Below are 19878 nucleotides of genomic sequence, written 5' to 3'. Positions count from 1 at the left end.
TCAGCATTTGTGCAGTGACATAAGAAGACATCTGAATGGCCAGAAACTGAGTTGAAAGTGCAGAGAAAGGCATCATTTCTGGAATGCAAGGAGAGAGGAGTGCCAGAAGAGAAAGCTGAGAAATATTTAACAAATTTAAATATAATGAACCCTTTCAATCCCAATTTTAAACCATTGCCAGCTGGCCTGGTGCTACCTCCAACCTGGCTCCAGCACCAGCAAATTCTCCCATGCCTGTGAGTGACCTGCCAATCACAGGAAATGCAGGGGCAATCCCATCTGCCCCACCTTCTGCAACACACACACACCTATTGGCACAGCCAGGTGATGGCTTAGGAACAGGAATGGTCTTCCCTTCTAAGACCTGCAGGGCACTCCCTTTGGCCAGGAAACACCTATTGCCAGGGCAGGGGAATCCCACTTCAGCAGTACCCTACAGGTAGTGGGGCCTAAAGAATGCATAATTCACCAGGCGCACACCTGTAATCCCAGCAGCTCGGGAGGCTGAGACAGGAGGATCTCAAGTTCAAAGCCAGCTTCAGCAACAGTGACACGCTAAGCAACTCAGTGAGACCCTATGTCTAAATAAAATACAAAATAGGACTGGGGATGTGGCTCAGTGGTCGAGTAGCCCTGAATTCAATCCTGGTACCACCCCAGAAAGAAGGCACAGGGCTGAGGATGCCTGACTACAGCTCAAAAATCAGAAACTAGGTCCCCAAAGCTGCAACCTCTTCCATCGGACTTGATGATTCCAAGCACGGGTGGTGACCAGGTGTGCAAAGAGGCAACCTTGGGCCCCAGGGAGTCTGGCACAAAATGGAAGGCAAATGGTGGTAGCCGGCTGGGGCTGTGACTCAGTGGTGGAGTGCTTGCCTAGCACGTGTGAGTCACTGGGTTTGATCCCCAGCACCACATTAAGAAACTAAATAACAAAATAAATGCATTGTGTCCACCTACAACTAAAAATATTAAAAGAACAAAGAGGTGATGGGCATCCCCAGAACCTGAAGGGCCCAACTTTAGAAGTTGAAGGTCATGTACTGCTGGGCCCTGCAGATCCTGCACCTCGAGCAGCAGGGCCCATGTTCATGTGGAGAGAAGGAAGAGCCATCTTTGCAGAAGCCCAACTCTGGAATCGAAGCCCAAGGCCCAGAGCCTCTCTGAGCCATAACTGTAAGCCAAGGCTACCACTGGAGATGAACATGGCCTTCATGGCCCTCCTCTGCACTTGCCCCTCCTCCCCCTTACATACCCTGCACTACTGTGCTGACCCATCTCCCTTGGATACACCTAGGCGGTGCCCTGTGTTCTGCTCGCAGAGCCAAGTGGGTCTGAGGGTCTCCTAGAGTCCCCATGCATGCATGCACCTGCCTCTTGGTCCTGCTGATTTCCACAGAGAAAAACTTAACAACAGAAGGGCAGATTTTAAAACAAAAAGAACTAATGCCTGTAAGTATCTCCTAATTGTTTTTAATTTTTCTAAGTATTATGATGATTGCTCTGAATTTTTAGAACAAATCTATCATGCACATAGAAAATATGCTGGTACTGATCCAGAGCTCCTGAAAATCTCCATATGATCCACACAACCTTCATTGGGCAGAGCACCCCAGACACTGGCCAAAAGCTTCAGTGGGTAAAGGGAACAATTGACATCAACCCTTCACAGGTAGCTGATAATGCCTTTAATGTATACAATGCCCAGGAGGAAGAGAAACTAAAGCCAACCCATGCTTTATAGGCAGCTTCTGCAAAAGGACCCTCAAAAATGAAAAAGTCTAGAGGAAAGAAGGGGAAGGACTGCTCTCCAATTAAAAAAGAAATTTAAATCACTGTGCCTACTATAAAAAAATTAATGGGCTAAGGAACTGGGCAGACACTTCACAGAAGCAGATGTACAGGTGATCAACAAATCTATGAAAAAGTGCTCATCATCCCTAGTAATTAGAGAAAAGCAAATTAAAACCACCCTAAAATTTCATCTAACTCCAATCAGAATGGCTATTATCAAGAACACAAGCAATGATAAGTGTTGGCATGGATGTGGGGAAAGAGGCACACTGATACATTGCTGGTGGAGTTGCAAATTGGTGTAGCCAATCTGGAAAGCAGTGTGGAGATTCCTCGGAAAATTTGGAGTGGACCCACCATTTGACCCAGCTATCCCACTCCTTGGCCTATACCCAAAGGACTTAAAATCAGCATACTACAGTGATGCAGCCACATCAATGCTCATAGCAGCTCAATTCACAATAGCTAGATTGTGGAACCAACCTAGATGCCCTTCAATTGACGAATGGATAAAGAAACTGTGGTATATATACACAATGGAATATTACTCAGCCATAAAGAAGAATAAAATTATGGCATTTGCTGGTAAATGGATGAAGTTGGAAAATATCATGCTAAGTGAAATAGGCCAAGCCCAAAAAACCAAAGGCCAAATGTTTTCTCTGATAAGTAGATGATGATATATAATGAGGGGGTGGGTGGTGGGGAGAGAAAAATGAAGGAACTTTGGATGGTATAAAGGAAAATGGGGTGGAAGGGGTGGGGGACAGAAAGATGGTAGAATGAAACAGACAGCATTACCCTATGTATTTGTATAATTACATGAATGATGTGACTCTACATTGTGTACAACCATAGAAATGAAAAGTCATACTCACCCCCCCAAAATAAACAGCCCCATAGGGGCCCTGGATACAATTAACAGCAAGGACCCAATTAACGTTAATAATACCAAGACAGCGGTAGGAGTGACAGGTGAGACTCAGAAGCTTCTATTGCTCCAACTCCTCGAATGCAAACTGGCAAAACGGATTAAGGCATAGCGTTTTGTACATGCCAGATTGTCTGATCCCTCCCCTGGGATTTGTTATGTAAATTAGACGTTCAAATAACCTTCTCACACAAAAAGCAAAGGCTTCATTTGCATGTGCCCCTGGAAAAGGCATTGGGGTTCCAGCTTTTGTTTGCCATCCAGAAAAATGAAAGTGAGCCTACTCTCCTGGAGGACTACAAGAAAGTAAGGAAGGCCATGTGGGCTGAGGGGACCCGGGAAGGGCTGTCAATGCTCCCTAAGGTCTTAAGGCAGGGATAGCCTGTCCCGAGAAGAAGCAATACCCACTCAGAAGAAAGGCACTCGGCGGGATTCGAACTCTTCTAGGCAAATTTTTAAAACATGTGTTGATTCAGCCCTGCCGGTCCCTCCACAATATCCCTATCCTGCCAGTGAGGAAATCTCACACCGATTTGTGCAACTTGAGAGCTATGAATTATGAAATGAAAGTGAGCCTACTCTCCTGGAGAGTATACACTTGCATAATAACATTTGCACATGGCGCTATTTGGAAAGAGTGAACCTTACCCCTGAAAACAAGAATATTACACATGCCCTTAAAACACTGGCATTGATACAGACCATCCATGGCCAAATAAAAGCAGGTAGCCACCATGCACTGTTCTGGTCATCAAAAGACTGATACCTGGATATTCATCCCACTGTACCAAAATCCTACACGCTGCTGACCCTGAGGCCAGGTAGCAATGGCTGGTTCACGGTGCTGGATTTAAAGGATGCATTCTTCTGAATCCCAATTTCTGTTTTCTTTTGAGTGGCAGGACCCTGACACCAAAGTAACCACCCAGTACTGGTGGACTGTCCTATCTGAGGGGTTTAAAACCTCCGCTAGTCTGTTTAACGAGCACCTAGCAAAAGACCTCAAGAATCATAGCTGGATCAAGGAATCTTTTTGCAACGTGTGGAGGACCTGCTCACAGCTAGCCCCAACTACAAGCACTGACTTTCCACACTACATTGTATCGAATCACCTCTCCTCACGCAGATATAAGATGTCCACTGAACAGGCTCAGATTTGTAAACAAGTCACCTATTGGGATTCCGGATTAGCCAAGGGACGCAAAGCCTGACGTCAGAATGGAAGCAGGCTATCTTGAGCCTTAGAGATCCGGGAACCAGAGGTAGTAGCATGGGTCTGCCACATTTGGGTCCACGATTTTGGATTAGTAGCCAGAGACTGTATGAGACCTTAAAAGAAAACAAAACTAGAACCTTTGATTTGGACCTCAAATGCCAAACATCCTCTAGAAGTTAAAACAAAGTCTCATGCCAGCCCTTGCCCTAGGCTTGCCTGACTGACGTAAGGAATTCAATCCACATGTACATGAGAAACAAGGCACAGCCCTTGGGGTCCTCTTACAGGCATTGGGAGACACGCAGTGACTAGCAAACTGTTGGTCCACACTGCAACAGGATGGGCCCCTTGCCTTCACACAATGACTGCCACTTGTGATTTACTACAAGAGGCTGAGAAATGCACTCTAGGGCCACCCATTACTGAGTGTCCCTCACCAAATCCTGGTCCTACTACAATAGATGACTGCAGGGAGGATGGGGAGATACCAGCTCATCCTACCAGACAACCCAAATGTCAAAACCACATCCAGCCTAAATCCATTGCCCGCTGATAATGGGCCGATACAACGTGACTGTCTGCAGATCCTAGAGACGGTTCATCGGTTTGGACGTGTCTGATCATCCTCTCATAGAGCTGTACGGGGGACCTCTTCACCAATGGAAGTATCTTTATGGACAATGATCAGTGAATAGCAGATATTCAATTCCAGGCTTTGCTGCTAGAAGCATAAGGCTAGAAAGCCGAGCACATTGCTCTGGGGAACCTCTGATGGTGTTTAAATGAAGGAAGGAAAACATTTACACTGACTCAAAATACACTTGCATAATAGCATTTGCACATGGCGCTATTTGGAAAGAGTGAACCTTACCCCTGAAAACAAGAATAGTACACATGCCCTTAAAACACTGGCATTGATACAGACCATCCATGGCCAAATGAAAGCAGGTAGCCACCATGCACTGTTCTGGTCATCAAAAGACCGATACCTCCATGTCCAGGTGCAATCAGGTCATTAACCAAAAGGACCACAAAGAGCAAACTGTTTATCAGCACCCTGATACCTCAGCTTGAATTAGACCAATCTCTGTATGCTGATGACGATGTGAAATGGGCCAAAGAGTAGAGTTTATACTCTTGGGACCACACTGCCAAGTGGAGACAGGATTCCCGTAGCTCATCCTCCTGCCTGAAGCTCAGGTCTGGCACCCACTGGAGAATGCTCACTGTGGAAGGGACATCTAGGTGAATGTCAGCAAGCCCCTTGCCAGGGTCACACCTCCAACAGACTGCCTAGTGGGTAACTCAGAACGGTGTCTTGTGTGCCCCGAACAATCCAGAGACTGAAAAGCAGCTCCTGTAAAAGGAACACACTGTGTAGGAACACAGCCCTTCAAGATTGGCAAGTAGATCATATTCAAATACCCGATCCCCCAGGAAAACTTCAGATATTTGCTTGCACAAGAAGACACCTTTTCAGGGTAGATTGAGGCTTATCCCAACAGAACAAAAAAAGATTTGAAACTAACAAGTTCTCTTGAAGAAGCTGATCCTAAGGTATAGGTTCTTTTTTTATATGTATCTTATCTAATACTCAAACCATATTCCAATCCCCTCAAATGTCCCCCGAATGACCTTTGGAGGTGGTTTGTGCAAACAAAGGTTCAGTGTAAGTCCCCATCTTACATCTGGATGTTATGTCCTCTAAGTTTAGACTCCTTCCTTTCGGCTTCTCCTTCTCCTCCTACTCCTCCTTGTTTGGTTTAGGACCCTCCCTGGCTGAAGAAATTAGACTACTGTCCTTCAGAATGTCCGTTTTTCCAAATACAACTGGCTTACTTCCTCCCAGAGGTGTTTCACCTGCCTGTCTCCTGCACTTCCTGTGAACTGGCCATTTTCCTGTGTGGTTACCTTACCAGTTGAGTGTACAGTGAGGTATACAGGTATACCCACCCTGATCTCTTTACCCAGAGGCACGTAGGGAGACTTATGTTTCCAGTGTTTCCTTCCCAGTTACACACACACACACACACACACACACACACACACACGCACACAATTTTTCCCCTATCCCATTTCTACATTAAAAAAATAGCATACTATATACACTGTTTGCACCTTTATTTATCTTAATTTAACCACACATCCTGGAGGTGTCTCTGCATAAACACACAGAGCACTTTTTTGTGTTTTGCTTTTGCTTTGCTTTGTTCGTTTCTTTCTTTTCGTGGCTACCGTGCAGTCTACTGTAGATCTGTGCCCGTATTTATGCAACGAATCCTCTGGTCATTTGTGGGTTTGAATGTTCACCCTGACTGCTCTGGAGAGAGTGTATGTAGGTGGTTGAAGGATGGAAAACTGGTTTTGGAGCTATGGAAGTCCAGGCCATTAATACAGTTAGGGAGAAGAGAGCCCAGTTGTCCCATGTTCCGGAGATAGATCCAGAAGTACTAACCTGATGGGTAGAGTGACTTGTAATACTAAGAGGGATTAGAAATAGTCTCTATTGTGATTTTTTTTCTTTTGAGCCAAAATAGTATTCAAAGAAATGAGCCTTCCTGGACTTGAAAAAAAAAAACAGTGCCCAATGTCTTCCATTCTTTTAGGCAAGCAGTCTGGAAGTCTCCTGGAGGAGATGCGAACAGGTAGAGACCTAAATCAAGTGAGGACCGCGTTGCATGGATGCACGGGGCCTAGCATTCTCTGCAGAGAGAGAGTCCTGCACAAAAGTTCCGGGCAGGACAGCTTCGTTTCCAGCACTGCAGGAAGGTCCAGGGGCTAGCACAGGACATGAGCTAGAGAGAAGAAGGAAGGAACCACCAACGACATTTCAGCTTCACAGGCCGCAGTAAGGAACTCGCACACTGTTTTGAGAGCCATGGAGATCCACGAGACGGGAAATCTGAGCAATCCCTCTATGTGGGCTTCCACCCAGAGAAAAGACCAGGTAAAGGCGTGAGAGGAGGAGAATGGGATCATTAAGAGGTCGCCACAGTAGGATGGAGAGAGGCGATGGCCATGCACACCTTGGAAAGCGGCGGACCGCTGGGAAGGGGTGAGATTCACTTACCCACACTAAACCGGATATCGGTGTACCACTCTTCAGAGTATTCTGCACAGTGAATCAGGTAGTAGGCTTGGAGGAATCCATTCCCGACACAGAAGATACTTCCTCTGAAAAGGAATACCACTGGAAAAGGTCTCCCTCTGGTGAGCAAGGAGTAAATGAATGTCCTGGGATAGAGGGAGCAGAAAGTCAGACCCCACCGTCCAAAGAAAGAAAAGTGGTCAAACAATCGATGAGAGAACCACGTTTAAAACAGGTCATCACATCGAGTGCATTGTTACAGCTTTTCCTTCAATTTATGCAATGGAAGAATGTTACTGTCTGGTTCCAGAGTAACCATTTAGGTTATTTGTCTTATTTCACTAAATCCATTCAGCACCTCATCTTATTCTCACGAGTCCTGAAAGGTAAAGACCATCCCATTCAGTAGTTAATGAATTAAATTTTATGAACCTAGGATTGGAGATCGGTTTTCCACAAATCTTGAAGTGAAATTTAGTTCCTCCTAGACTGGAGCTGGGTGTGGTGGCACACATCTATAATCCCAGCTATCCAGGAGGCTGAGGCAGGAGGATGTCGAATTTGGGGCAACTTAGTGAGATACCGTCTCAAAATAAAAGATAAAAAATAGTGCTGGGGATGTAGCTCAGTGGTAAGCGTGCCCCTGGGTTCAATCCCCAGTACTGCAAATAACAGCAACAACAACAATAAGGATGATGATGAATAAAAATCTTACCAATAAATTAGGAGAATGGTAAAGTCTGGTTTATCCACAAACAGCAAAATGGCATTTGGACAGCTTTCTATAATTTCTCTCGTATATTTAGTTACTGACACTATAGCATCCCCTATAAAGTGGACTGCAGGATCCCTTGAGAAAAGAGACTCCTCTAAATGTCACAAATTATGAACCTAGTTATCTAGAAAGAAGGGCCTAAAAATATGAATACTCTTTTTAAAAATGTACCCAAGATACGTTGTTCAATACTAGACTTTTTAAAAATTTTTCATGTAGTGCAACATAAAAGGAAAACAGGAATATTTATAAACCTTTGTGAGAAGCTTAATGAATAACTACCAAATAAACACCCAGACAGACAGTAACTAAGTCAAGAAATAGGACACTGTCCCCACCCGTCCGTGTGCACTCCATATTCTCATTTCTATAATCCTTCTGTTTCTTTACGATGCTATCACATTTGTATATATCCCTGAAAATCAGTCCATTTTGCTCACTTTTAATTCCATATACGTAGAATCAAACTCCATGATCCTTAGGCTATTCTTTAACTCCACAAGACAAGTAGGAGGTCACCAGGTGGCTGTGCTCAGAGGCAGCTCCTTCAGTCTACTGTTGTGTATCATCCCCAGTGTGAGTATTCCACTTCTGTTCATCTTTCACTTTATTTTACTTTGATGGATATTTGGGTTGTCTTTACACTGAGATTATTTTGTTGTAACTCCCAACTTCCCTGTTATTTTAATTATTTTCTTGTCATATTTAAACCTTCGATATATCCACAGCGTCCTTTGTTACAAGAAGTTAGATAAAAATCCAATTTAATTTTTTCTGATGCTAATTAATTTACTAAATCTCTCTCTCCCCCAATATTCATTGTCATTGGTGTTATATGCTAACTTACCACATGCGTCAGTTCTTCTTCTGGGTTCTGGGTTCTGGTCCATTGATTATATTTATTACTAGAACCACACTGTTTTGATCATTGTAGTTCGCGTGTATGTGTGTGCATTTCTATTATACAGAATAACAGGTTTCATTGTGTCATATTCATAGATGCAAATAACATACTTTGATCATATCCAACCCTCATTTACAGTACCCCATCCTCCCTTTTCCCCTCCCCTGATTCCCTTCCTCTTCTCTTAGAGTGTCTGTTACACTCACTTTGTCTTTCCTCCAACCCAAGATCCCACATGTGAGGGAAAACAAGCAAAACTTATCTTTTCTGATTCTGGCATGTTTGCCTTAACATTAGGATCACCAGTTTCAACCATTTTTCTGAAAATGACATGATTTCATCCTTCTTTAGGGCTGAATAATATTCCATTCTATATATGTACCACATTCTCTATCCATTCATCTGTTGACACCTAGGCTGACTCCATACTTGGCTATTGTGAATTGTGCCTCAATAAACATGGGTTTGTAGATATCTCTAGAATATGCTGATGTTAATTCTTTCCATTATATACCTAGGAGTGTTACAGTTGGATCATATGATAGTTCTGTTTTTAGTTTTCTGAGAAATCTCCATTCTGATTTCCATAGTGGATATATAATCTCGTTGCTTGTTACTGGTGTTTTTAGGATTTCTGTATCCTCTTGGTTCAATGTTGGTAGATCATATGTCCCTAGAAATTTATCTATTTCTTCAAAATTTTCCAATTTATTGAAGTAAAAGTTTTCAAAATAGTCTCTAGTGACCCTCTGGATTTCAGTGATATCTGTCTTAATCTGTAAACACCTTCCCTAAAGGAATTAGGGCATCTGAAGAACTAGCTAAGCCCACATCAGAATAAGGGACCATAACGAGGTAAGTTAGAGATGTTTTATTGTGTTGGGATGAAAACAATTGAAGATTAAATTGGGGATGAAGGCTGTCAAAATTACATATGTACCCACTGGAAAGAGGCCAAATTTGTGACGAACCAGGTGTCAAAAAAGAATAATGACTGTATTTGAGTATGAACATTGAATAAATAAAATTCATGCGTCCACAGTAATATATAAAAATATTTAGGGGCTTGGGTTGTAGCCCAGTGGTAGAGCACTTGCCTGGCATGTGTGAGGCACTGGGTTCAATCCTCAGCACCACAGATAAATAAATAAAATAAAGGTCCATCAACAACTAAAAAAATATTTTTAAAAGAATTTAAAGAAATTTGCTTCCATGAGAGGCGATCATGACTCTGATAAAATGTAACTAAAGAAACAATTAAGCATTTATCCTACACCTTCTTAATGGAACTGGAGTTCTGATCTTCAATTGCTGAGTGAAAGCTTTTCTTACCAGAAGAATACTAGTTAACTTGCAGAGGAGAAACTTTAAAATTAAAAACGCCTCATTCACAGGATTCCAGAGAATTGCCCCATAGATTAAGTGATGTCTGGGTGATTTTTTATTTTTTTTAATATTGTTTAGTTGTAGACGGACACAACAGCTTTACTTATTTATTTTTAGGTGGTGCTGAGGATCGAATCCAGTGCCTCAGTCATGCCAGGCAAGCGCTCTACCACTGAGCCCCAGCCCCAGCCCTGCATGATTTATTTTTAAAAGAGCTAATAAATACAGAGGAATGAAAGAATGGGGCTAGGATATGAAAGGGTTCACCGAATATTCCTCTTCCTTCTGTTATTTGGGTCACACGGGGTGGCAAACTAGTATGGGCTACTGCTTCCTTTACTCTCAAATCCAACCCTAGAGAAATGACGGCCGCATAAAGACCAGGGGTTCATGCTGGGACCTGGCGGGTGGGGCAGGGCTAGGCAGCCTCTGATGCAGCACAGAACCTTCACATCCTGTCTTGCCCAGCCTGCCCCTCTGCCTTGAGAACTCTCCCTATGCACTGCCATTGTGACGGGAAACAGCCCAGGTCACCAGGCATCTGTGCAGTCTGGTCGACGCGGGGCAGCGGGGAGCAGCTGCTTTGTGGACTTGGGGTCCTCACCCTGAGTCTCATCCCTTCCTCCTGTCCCTTTCTCTCTTTTCTTCTTTTTTCAGTGCTGGAGCTCGAGCCAGGCATGTTGGGCAAGCACTCCACCACTGAACCTGGTCCCAGCTCATCCCTCCCTAGAGCGTAAGCTCACCCTCCCAGGAGGGACAGTGACCGGCCTGGACTTTAGCGCTAACTCCATACATTCCCAGACACATGACTCACAGGCCAAGACAGGTAGACACCTGAGAAGTACAACCACTAAGAAATAATCAACTTACAAAATAAAAATAATACACATAATAAATAATGAACAGCACAGACGGCATTAAGAGGCATTACCACAACTAAGCCATTTAAAATAAGCCCAGTAAGTATTCTCAGAGAAATGTTTTCTTCAAGGTAGAAAGCAAGTCATTCATAAAAGAACTAAATGAAAACATAAGACAGGAAAAATGTAGCAGTTAAAGAACACAATATGTAGAATAAATAGCGATCAATCTTATGCAGACGGTTCCAGAAAGAACTACTAACTGGAGATTTAAGACATCATGCAGGGGCTGGGGATGTGGCTCGGTTGGTAGAGTGCCTGCCTCACAAGCACAAGGCCCTGGGTTCAATCCTCAGCACCACAAAAAAAAAAAAAAAAAAAAATCATGCAGGAAAGAATGACTCTCCAGCAGGTAGTATTTAGATGTCAAAAGTTTCTTATGACAAAAAGGCGCCCGCCTTGCATGTGTGAGGTCTTGAGTTCAATCCTCAGCCCCACCTAAAAATAAAGGTATTGTGTCCATCTACAATGAATATATATAAAAGATTGTTTTTAAAAAAGTTCCTTATGGTTAGAAAAAGAATTTTTTTGGGTTTCAGAAATTTACCATTGAAGAGACCCCAGCAATATTTACTAATTTTATTTTAGAAATATGAGATAATGAGACTTAAGGTAGATGAAGTAGAGTTCAAAGTATAATACATGCATTCAACCCCTCCTCCAGGCAGGTCACACTGGTTTTGACACTAAAGAGACAGACTGATAGATTTTTAGAGGTAAAATCTTATCAAACTGTTAATTTTACACATGAAAAAGGTAGGATCCAAAAATGTTAAATAATGTGTCCAAAATTATAGACCCAACTGATGATGGAGTAAGGACAACATCTAGGTTTTCTGATAAGCCCAGTTCCCTACATTAAACCTTCCAAATTTCTCCTGCACGAACATTTTCCAAAAGATACACTGTCACCACACGTGAATAAGTGATACACATAGTGACTCTTCGAAAGACACTCCAGGGAGCCACATTCATCATGGAATTAGAGCTCAACTCTAAAAAACGGCTTCTGAAATTTGACTGATGATCTTAGGTAGACAATTGGATTCTGAAGCTTTGAAAATTGGGATGGTTTGAAACTTGTCCCCAAAATTTCGTGGGGTGAAAACTTAACCCCAAAATTCATATGTTAATTGTTTTAGGAAATTAAACCTTTGAGATGTGATTAACTTAATGAATAAAATAATCTATTCATGGACTAATGGGCTACTAAAGGAGTGACTTTGTCAGAAGCGCAGCTCTCTGGCACAGGGCTCTGTCACCACGGGATGCCTTCTGCCATTTTTTTTTTTTTTTTTAAACAAATGGGATACATGTTGTCTCTCTGTTTGTACATGGAGTAGAGGCATACCATTTGTGTAATCATACATTTACATAGGGTAATGGTGTTTGATTCATTCTGTTATTTTTTCCTCCCCCCGCCCCACCCCTCCCACCTGCCTTGTTATGATACAGAAAGAAGGCCCTGGCCAGCTACTGAGCAAATGCTCATAAGACGCTTTCCAGACTGCCCGGTTTCCAGAACCGTGACATAAATAGACCTCTGTTCTTTACAAATTACAGTCTCAGATACTTTGTTATAAGTAGCAGAAAATGAACTAAGACAAGAACTGATACTTGATTTTGTAAATTTCACACCCATTGTGTACACATGCATATGCACATGCACATATGAGAGTGAACACATACACACGCACCAGCCAAGCCCACACACCTGCAGCATTCATCAGACATTTATAGAACAAAGAGCAGGAAGGTTGGAGACTGTCATAGATACGCACAGTTGGTTTTGGATATGGATTTCAGCTTCAGAGCCAGTGAGGTTTATCTCAGACCCCGCCCCCCACCTCCCATCAAAAGCAGGCAGCCTGAACTTCAGGTCAGAGAACTTGGGTCATTGTTACCTTACCTGGAAATGGAATGATAATTCCTTCCCTGTCACCTCCCAAGATTTCTACGAGGATCAAATTAGATAATCTGCATAAAAGCATATTTTAAACTGTAGAGTGATTAGCAAAAAGACATAAATGAGAGTGTTGTGTTACATGGAAGCCAAATTGTATAGACTTAAAATAGTCAAGGTGGTCCTGACTCTCTCCACATCTCTCTAGGCTGGAGCATGGCCAACTCTGTAGGATCAGGGAGTTTGCACAGGCATGCTCAGGATGCTAAATCTTCTCACCTCTACCATTCGGCCTCCTGTCCCGTTGCTGGATGGTAAGGACTTTTAATTCTCTGTATTAAAGATCTGAAGAGGAAAGAAAGGTCAGCTTCCAATTAAACCAAAACTAAAGCCACCTGCGGCTTCCCACTGTCTGGCCTCAGGCCTCCAGGTCATCTGCAGAGGTTCTTCCACCCTACGCAGTCACAACAGTGCCTACAATTCATTTCTTTAAGTCAGTAATTGGCTTCTCTGTTTCTCACCTCCTTCAAAATGCAAATACACCCAAGAGGGAAGAGGAGGTGGCTTCTCTAATACCACTGTGTACATAAGCAAATTAAATTCAGGTTCTTTCCTCCTTCCCTGGAGGGAAATAGAACAGAGTAAAGATGAAATGGAAAGAGCAAGTATTTCTCTGTCAAAAAGGCTTTGCTTGAAGGATTCTACTACTTCATAACTCCATGATCTTGGACGAATTCCTTCTTCTATAAATTGAGGTCTATCATACTTCTTTATGATACTTTATTATTTCGTTGGATTATTATAAAAATTAAATAATACAATGCAAGAAAAAGTATCTGACACAGGATTGCTGCTAAATAATGGCTTCCTCTCACCCTCACACCCCATGAGAGTTTTGGGGGCCTGAAGGGAGCTTAACTTCTCAAAGGGAACAGGTCCTGGAAAGCTGCATAAACTCATTAGAGAAGAGTTGTTTGCCTCTGAATGAAGACTTGTCAGTGCTAACAGTGTTCCCCCAGAAGGTCAGAAGATAAAATCCCAAAACCCAGGGCATGAAACAAATAGCTATGCTTCCAAATTAAACAATGTACACACTTGACCCTGACCCTCTGGGCCTTCTAAGTCTGAATGCAAAAGTTCACAGTCACTGATCTCACCTGAAGGAGCATGCCTCATCAGGATAGGCTCCCTGCTGCCACAAACAACTCCAAAGTCCCAAAGCTTCAAGGAACTAAAAGCTGGCTCCTGGCTGACAGCACAGCACAGGGGGGATGCTGTACTCCGTAGTCATTCAGGACCCAGGCTCTCCCACGGAATCTGCCACATCTGACCAGCCAACAAAGCACAAGAGCGTGAAGGACCGTGTAGGTTTTCTTAGCATCGCACTTCAAGCCTCACATTTTTTTACCTCTGCCCCCCCAACTGCAAGGAAGACTAGGAAACGTTGCTTACTGGGCTCTCCAGAGGAAAAAGGTCGAGAAGTTTGGTGCAGAGAGCCCAGACAGAAGGTCCTAGAGTGGTCCAAAATAAGTGAATCAATGTAAGAAAAGATAAAAAAAAGAGAAGGGGAGGAGTCAATTAGCCCAATAGCCTGCAAATCAGAACTGCAGAGTCGTAGGCAAGTTTCCCCTTGGCCTCCCAAGACAACCTGGGACTCCATTTTCCTGGTCTGGGACCACCTCTCTTTAATCCCTTCCTACCCTTCTAATGTCAATTTTAATTTTTTTATGTTGATTCTAATACAGAGACTGGTAAGTACTCTGTAAATATAAAGTTTTCTATCACTGCTAAGTAAATGTTCATCTGGGGGGAATTCTCATTGTAAAGGGTTAACTGAAATTGCAAATCCAAATTAAACCAAAGGCAAAAAACTGGGAAATTACATATCTTGCATAGACCAACTCATATTTAACTAAGTCTTTCTCAAATATAAATGCTATTGCTAAGATTATCAAGCCCACTGAAAGACTTTTCACTATATGAAATTTTTAGACTTCATTGTCAATCAAAATAAATTCAAATTTCATATACATAAATGCAAAGTTTCCGTGCATTGTACTTAGCTGTTCTTTATAGTAGTAACTCCTACCTTGACCCCATATCTTCTTTTATCCAGTACCCCACTTTTATTCTCTCCTTTACAGCAAAACTCCTCCAAAGACTTGTCTATGTTTGCCATTTCTCGGTCTCTCCTCCTCTTCTTTCCACCTCCCCGACAGAAACAGATCTTAGTGAGGCCGGCAGAGACAGGCACGCTTCAAGCATGGCAGCCAACTTCAGCTCTCTCCTCACTTGACAACCTAATCACTTCCTCCTGCTGAAAACAGTCCTCACTCAGCACACCACACTCTCTCAGTTTTTCTATGCCACTGATTTCTCCTTATTTCCCTTCAATGGTCTCTTTTTATCCTCCTAACCTTTAACTATTAGAGCATCCCCAGGGCTAACCTTTAACTATTAGAGCATCCCCAGGGCTAACCTTTAACTATTAGAGCATCCCCAGGGCTCAGGACTTTTTGCTCCTTTATTTACAGCCACCAGCAAATGTGATAATATCTTGTGTTCTACCGTCAAATATCATTGCTATGGTCTGAATCCCCGACAACAGTGTTGGGAGGTGGGGTCTGGGGGAGGTGTTCAGGTCACAGGGAAGGTATTTGGGTCATTACCTTCACAGGTGGATTAATGCCACCATAAAAGGGCTCGTGGGAGTGGGTTCACTCTCTTTGGCGCTTCCAGCTTGCGCCATATGAAAACACAAGAAGGCCCTTGTCAGATGCCAGTGTCTTGGTCTTGGACTTCCTAGCCTCCAACTCTTTGAGAAAGAAGTTCCTGCCCTTTATAAATTACCCAGTCTTCATGGTAATGTGACAACACAGAACAGGCTAAGACGATCATCCATCTATAACAACTCCCAAATTATGTCCCCAGAAGGATGTCTCCAATCCTTGAACTCAGATTCATACAGCCAAGTCCTTGCTAGACACCTCGTTTAATGGACATTTCAATCTCAACACATCAGAAGCAAAACCTCTGATTCCCCAACCTTCCCCCAACTTGTACCTCCCCGAGTCTTACCCACTCCAGTAAATATCAAGTTTATTTCAATTTCTCAAGCTAAAGACCTTGAACCATCTTTTATCTCTCTCCTTCTTTCTCTCATATTGCAAGTACATCTGTTAGCAAATTCTGTCACTTCTATCTTCAGAATATTTCCAGGATCTGGTCACATCTCCAATTCCTCTGCTCTAAGTTCAAGCCATCATTAAACTTCTTATGAATAGTTGCAAAAGCCTCCTCACTTGAACACCTCACTTCCTGTTCTTCATAAAGCATACTAAGTAAAGCTGCAAGCTGGCCCACATCACTTCCCCTGAAAGCCCCCAAATGACTAAGGAAAAGTCTGATTTTTTATGATTGCCTTCAAGACTCTGTGCAGTCTGGTTTCCCAACGATTATGGAAAATGTCTCTAACCTCATCTTCTACTTTTCCTCCTTCCCACCTCACTCTGACCTCCCTAGCTGCTAGGCCCAGTACTTACCATCTCAGATCTTTGTCACTTGCCTGGAGAGCTCTTTCCCAGACACCCACAGGGCTCATTCCTGTGCTTTAATTTTTCCAGATCTCTGCTCAAATGTTTCCCTGATGATCCTATGTCAGACCAAACCCCCAATGCCTCTAGCACTTGTTGTTCTCATAAACCTTCTACTGTTTCCAATAGCCTTTTTTTTACTACCCAACCTAATATATTCTGTTCATTCATCATCTCTTCCCACAAGAATGTATGGTCCCCAGGGAGTGAAACACTATCACTTCTGTTCACCATTGTATCTGCCATGACTTCAACAGCACCTGGTGCACAGAAGGCTTGGAGTGAATGCTGAATGAAGGAGTCTATAATAGGTTATAAATAGTATATACTTCATGAATGCAGATCTTCAAATTATACCTCATTAAATATGTATCACAACTTTCACTTCCAGAAAGGTGAATTATATGTACTTTTCACCTAATCCTCCTGCCATATACAACTAAGTCCCTGGGCATTATATAAATTGTCATATATATGGAGATATATATGTAAATATATGTATTTATGTACATACATAAATACATATGTATAGATATATGTGTATAGATATATATGTATATATATCTCCATATATATGACATAAGAAGATTCTGGAAGATAGCAAGAACAAGACACACAGACTAGAAAACTTGTTACTTAAAGAAAATCAAAACAGTGAGTTCCTGGGTTTTCCTTTTTGCTTTATATGTTCCAGACTTAGAGCCGATGAAGTTAGCCCAACCAAAAGCTTGTTCTCTCTAGCCAAGGGACCAGAAAATCAGCAACCTAACAAGACAAAAATAGAAAATACCTTCTGTACCATAGCCAAACAGCACAAGTAAGGGGGAGACTAACCCCACTCCCACCCCCACCAAACAAGTTCAATAGGAAGCCTAGATTTTCCCTCACCAAGCTATGAAGGGCACTCTAAGCCCCTGCCAGGGTATGTTAGAGAAGGCTTGGTAGAAAGCCAGGACTTTCACTCCTACTGGGAAATAACAGGTCCTCCCCATGTCCTCACAGTGTTAGGAAAGACCATATGGAGTACCTGTACTTCTTAACCCCATATCTTCCTCCTGTCCTGGGTGGTATCAGAGAAGTCCTAGTTGGGATAGTCACCACTTCTCAGCAGTAATGAGGCCATACACCCCTTGCTCCATGGTATCAGTGGAGGTCATTTGGAAAGAGGAAGTTAACACTCCTGAATCTCAACCAGGCAGGTATCAGTGAAGGACTAGTAGGGAACCAGAACTTCCACCTGACACACTCAAAACAAAAGCCTCCTCCACATTCAGTGTGTTGATACCTGAAGGAGGACCCTGAATTTCTACCCACACCCAACAGCACCTGAGGTGGATGGAGCTCCCTCTTCCCTAGCCAGAGCACTGTGAGGAGACACTGGATAAAACAGAAGGGGGAGGTGAAGCTTTGGCAGAGCACATGCTTAGCATGCACAAGGTGCTGGGTTCAATTTTCATCACAAGAAAGAGGGTTTAAACAAGATTTGGCCTCTTATAATTCCCTAAATGTCCAGGTTTCACTTACAAATCAGTCATCAAGAATCAGGAAGATCTTAAACTGAAAGAAAAAAATCAATACACACAAATATATTATACTATGAAATTCTAAATTATGGAGGGAAAAGAATTAAGACAATTATATTTCAAAGGGGAAGATGATAAACATAAAAGGTAAGAAGTAGAAGGAAGGAAAGAGGAAAGGTAGAAAGGAAGGAAGGGGAAATGGGGGAAATATATCATGCAAACATTAATCAAAAGAAAACAAGGAGATGAGTTTCATGCAAGGCGAGAGATAAAGGTTTAATTTCATTTTGTTACATGTAGCTTTCCATTTTCCCCAGCACCATTTGTTGAAGAGGTTGTCTTTTCTCCAGTGAATGTTTTTAGCACTTTGTCTAGTATGTGTTAACTGTATTCATGTGGGTCTGTCTCTGTGTCCTCTATTCTGTACCATCGGTCTACATGTCTGTTTTGGTGCCATTACCATGCTGTTTTTATCACTATAGCTCTGTAGTATGGTTTGAGGTCTGGTATTGTGATGCTCCTGCTTCACTCTTCCTGCTAAGGATTTCTTTGGCTATTCTGGGTATCTTATTTGTCCAAATGAATTTCATGAATTCTTTTTATTTTTCTATGAAGAATGTCATTGGGGTTTTAATAGGAATTGCATTAAATTTGTATAACACTTTTGGTACTATGGTCATTTTGACAATATTAATTCTGCCTATCCAGGAGCATCTTCAAAGGTCTTCTTCAATTTCTTTCTTTAGTGTTCTGTAGTTTTCATTGTAGAGGTCTTTCACCTCTTTTGTCAGATTTATTCCCAAGTATTTTATTTTGCTTTATTTTATTTTATTTTATTTTATTTTTGAGGCTATTGTGAATGGGATAGTTATCTTTATTTCTCTGTCAGTGGATTCATTACTGATGTAAAGTAATACATTTGATTTATGAGTATTGATTTTATATACTGCTACTTTGTAAAATTCATTTATTCATTCTAGAAGTTTTTTGATAGAAGTTTCTGGATCTTCTAAATATGGAATCATATCGGCAAATAGTGATAGTTTGAGTTCTTTATTTTTGATGCCTTTAATTTCTTTCTTCTGTCTAATTGCTCTGACTAGAGTATCAAGGACAATGTTAAATAAAGTGGTGAAAGAGGGCATCTTTGTCTTCTTCTAGTTTTTAGAGGGACTGCTTTCAATTTTTCTCCATTTAGAATGATGTTGGCCTTGGGTTTAACATATACAGCTTTTATGATTTGAGGTATGTTCCCACTATCCCTAGTTTTTCTTGTGTTTTGAACATGAAGGGCTGCTGTATTTTGTCAAGTGCTTTTTCTGCATCTATTGGAATAATCATATGATTCTTTAAGTTTGTTGATGTGGTGAATTACATTTATTGATTTCTGTATGTTGAACCAACTTTGCATCCCTGGGATGAAACCCACTTGATCATGGTACACTGTCTTTTTAATATGTATTTGTGTGCAATTTGCCAGAATTTTGTTTAGAACTTTTGCATCTATGTTCATTGGGGATATTGGTCTGAAGTTTTCTTTCCTTGATGTGTCTTTGTCTAGTTTTGGTATCAGGGTGACATTAGCTTCATAGGATGAGTTTGGAAGGGTTCCCTCCTTTTATCTTTCATGGAATAATTTGAGGTGTATTGGTGTTAATTCTTCTTTGAAGGTCTTAAAGAACTTGACAGAGAATCTGTCTGGTCCTGGGCTTTTCTTAATTGGTAGACTTTTGATGGTGTTTTCTATTTCATTACTTGAAATTGGTCAGTTGAAATCATGTATGTCCTCCTGATTCAGTTTAGGGGTCATATGTGTTCTAGAAATTGGTTGATGTCTTCAATATT

General features: G+C 42.0%; 1 protein-coding gene across 4 annotated transcripts in view; it reads right to left on the bottom strand.

The window, feature by feature from the left end:
- The window catches only part of SRD5A2 (steroid 5 alpha-reductase 2), a 66168-nt gene that overhangs the window by 19163 nt on the left and 27127 nt on the right, over positions 1-19878 (bottom strand). For all 4 annotated transcript variants that reach the window (XR_013759084.1, XR_013759085.1, XM_079110156.1 and 1 more), the window contains exon 2: positions 7012-7175. Coding sequence is in view for 2 of the 4 variants with exons in the window: in XM_079110156.1 (XP_078966282.1) it covers positions 7012-7175 (164 nt within the window). In the remaining 2 variants the exon portion in view is untranslated. The remainder of the gene's footprint in view (positions 1-7011; positions 7176-19878) is intronic.

Source organism: Sciurus vulgaris (assembly GCF_902686455.1).
Source record: "Sciurus vulgaris genome assembly, chromosome: 14".
Lineage (NCBI taxonomy): Eukaryota > Metazoa > Chordata > Mammalia > Rodentia > Sciuridae > Sciurus > Sciurus vulgaris.
Note: the sequence above shows the minus strand (reverse complement) of the source record. Positions and strands in the feature narration are given on the sequence as shown.